At 47.2% G+C, this 2,449-nt stretch overlaps 1 protein-coding gene across 1 annotated transcript in view; it reads left to right on the top strand.

Annotated features, from left to right (window-relative positions):
* The first annotated feature begins 2,212 nt into the window (after window positions 1-2,212).
* The window catches only part of PTPLB (protein tyrosine phosphatase-like (proline instead of catalytic arginine), member b), an 89,093-nt gene continuing 88,856 nt past the window's right edge, over window positions 2,213-2,449 (top strand). The window contains exon 1 of the mRNA XM_010834410.1: window positions 2,213-2,447. Within this exon, the coding sequence (XP_010832712.1) occupies window positions 2,213-2,447 (235 nt within the window). The remainder of the gene's footprint in view (window positions 2,448-2,449) is intronic.

Raw genomic sequence — 2,449 nt, 5'->3', positions numbered from 1 at the left:
GCAGAGTTCCAAAGAATAGCAAGAAGAGATAAGAAAGCCTCTTCAGCGATCAATGCAAAGAAATAGAAGAAAACAACAGAACGGGAAAGACTAGGGATCTCTTCAAGAAAATCAGAGATACCAAAGGAACATTTCATGCAAAGATTGGCTCAATAAAGGACAGAAATGGTATGGACCTAACAGAAGCAGAAGATATTAAGAAGAGGTGGCAAGAATACACAGAAGAACTGTACAAAAAAGATCTTCACGACCCAGATAATCATGATGGTGTGATCACTGACCTAGAGCCAGACATCCTGGAATGTGAAGTCAAGTGGGCCTTAGAAAGCATCACTACGAACAAAGCTAGTGGAGGTGATGGAATTCCAGTTGAGCTATTTCAAATCCTGGAAGATGATGCTGTGTAAGTGCTGCACTCAATATGCCAGCAAATTTGGAAAACTCAGCAGTGGCCCCAGGACTGGAAAAGGTCAGCTTTCATTCCAATCCCAAAGAAAGGCAATGCCAAAGAATGCTCAAACTACCGCACAATTGCATTCATCTCACATGCTTGTAAAGTAATGCTCAAAATTCTCCAAGCCAGGCTTCAGCAATATGTGAACCGTGAACTTCCTGATGTTCAAGCTGGTTTTAGAAAAGGTAGAGGAACCAGAGATCAAATTGCCAACATCCGCTGGATCATGGAAAAAGCAAGAGAGTTCCAGAAAAACATCTATTTCTGCTTTATTGACTATGCCAAAGCCTTTGACTGTGTGGATCACAATAAACTGTGGAAAATTCTGAAAGAGATGGGAATACCAGACCACCTGATCTGCCTCTTGAGAAATTTGTATGCAGGTCAGGAAGCATCAGTTAGAACTGGACATGGAACAACAGACTGGTTCCAAATAGGAAAAGGAGTTCGTCAAGGCTGTATATTGTCACCCTGTTTATTTAACTTCTATGCAGAGTAGCACATCATGAGAAACGCTGGACTGGAAGAAACACAAGTTGGAATCAAGATTGCCGGGAGAAATATCAATAACCTCAGATATGCAGATGACACCACCCTTATGGCAGAAAGTGAAGAAGAACTCAAAAGCCTCTTGATGAAAGTGAAAGTGGAGAGTGAAAAAGTGGGCTTAAAGCTCAACATTCAGAAAACAAAGATCATGGCATCCGGTCCCATCACTTCATGGGAAATAGATGGGGAAACAGTGTCAGACTTTATTTTTCTGGGCTCCAAAATCACTACAGATGGTGACTGCTGCCATGAAATTAAAAGAGGCTTACTCCTTGGAAGGAAAGTTATGACCAACGTAGATAGCATATGCAAAAGCAGAGACATTACTTTGCCAACAAAGGTTTGTCTAGTCAAGGCTATGGTTTTTCCTGTGGTCATGTATGGATGTGAGAGTTGGACTGTGAAGAAGGCTGAGCGCCAAAGAATTGATGCTTTTGATCTGTGGTGTTGCAGAAGACTCTTGAGAGTCCCTTGGACTGCAAGGAGATCCAACCAGTCCATTCTGAAGGAGATCAGCCCTCGGATTTCTTTGGAAGGAATGATGTTAAAGCTGAAACTCCAGTGCTTTGGCCACCTCATGCGAAGAGTTGACTCATTGGAAAAGACTCTGATGCTGGGAGGGATTGGGGGCAAGAGGAGAAGGGGACGACAGAGGATGAGATGGCTGGATGGCATCACTGACTCGATGGATGTAAGTCTCAGTGAACTCCGGGAGTTGGTGATGGACAGGGAGGCCTGGCGTGCTGGGATTCATGGGGTCTCAAAGAGTCAGACACGACTGAACGACTGATCTGATCTGATCTGATCTGAGTAACTTAAAAGGCAGGGAATAAACCTTTGGAGACTGAAATCTTCAACCTAGCTACAAGTTAACATAAAGGGCAGTTCCTGCCTGCCTCTGGGGATGATGGGAAACGAAATGTGCGTCAAATGACCTGACTCAAAACGGAAGGTTTACTCGGGGCCGTATTACGGGAGAAGATAGGACCACTGGGAGAAGTCACGATGACAAGAGAGAATCAAAGAATCATTTAATCCAGTATGGAGGCGGAAATTATAGGAAAGAGAATAACCACGGACGACGATGCATCTAGATGGTAGAAACAGCGACCCTGCCCAGCAAGGCCAAAGACAATATTGACCTAATCAAGATGGCGCGGGAGGTTATTCTCGGGAGGGCAAAAGCGGCGGTGATTACTCCGTTCCAAGATGGCGGTGGCGACGGAGGCTCGCGGAGGGGCGGAAAGCGCCGGGAGCGTCTTTGCCCTCCCCCAAGATGGCGGCCGCCGTGGGCGTTGTCCCTGGCTCCGCCCCGCGGCCTCCGCTCCGCCTCTCCCGCGTTCTTCCCTCCGCCCTCTCGCTGTGGCCAGTCCGGGCGGTGGGGCTTACGCGAGGAGAGTGGATGCCCGGCACTTGACATGGCGGCAGCGGCGGCGACTGCGGCGT

The sequence above is a fragment of the Bison bison genome, unplaced genomic scaffold (assembly GCF_000754665.1).
Source record: "Bison bison bison isolate TAMUID 2011002044 unplaced genomic scaffold, Bison_UMD1.0 scf7180017864032, whole genome shotgun sequence".
Classification (NCBI taxonomy): Eukaryota; Metazoa; Chordata; class Mammalia; order Artiodactyla; family Bovidae; genus Bison; species Bison bison.
Note: the sequence above shows the minus strand (reverse complement) of the source record. Positions and strands in the feature narration are given on the sequence as shown.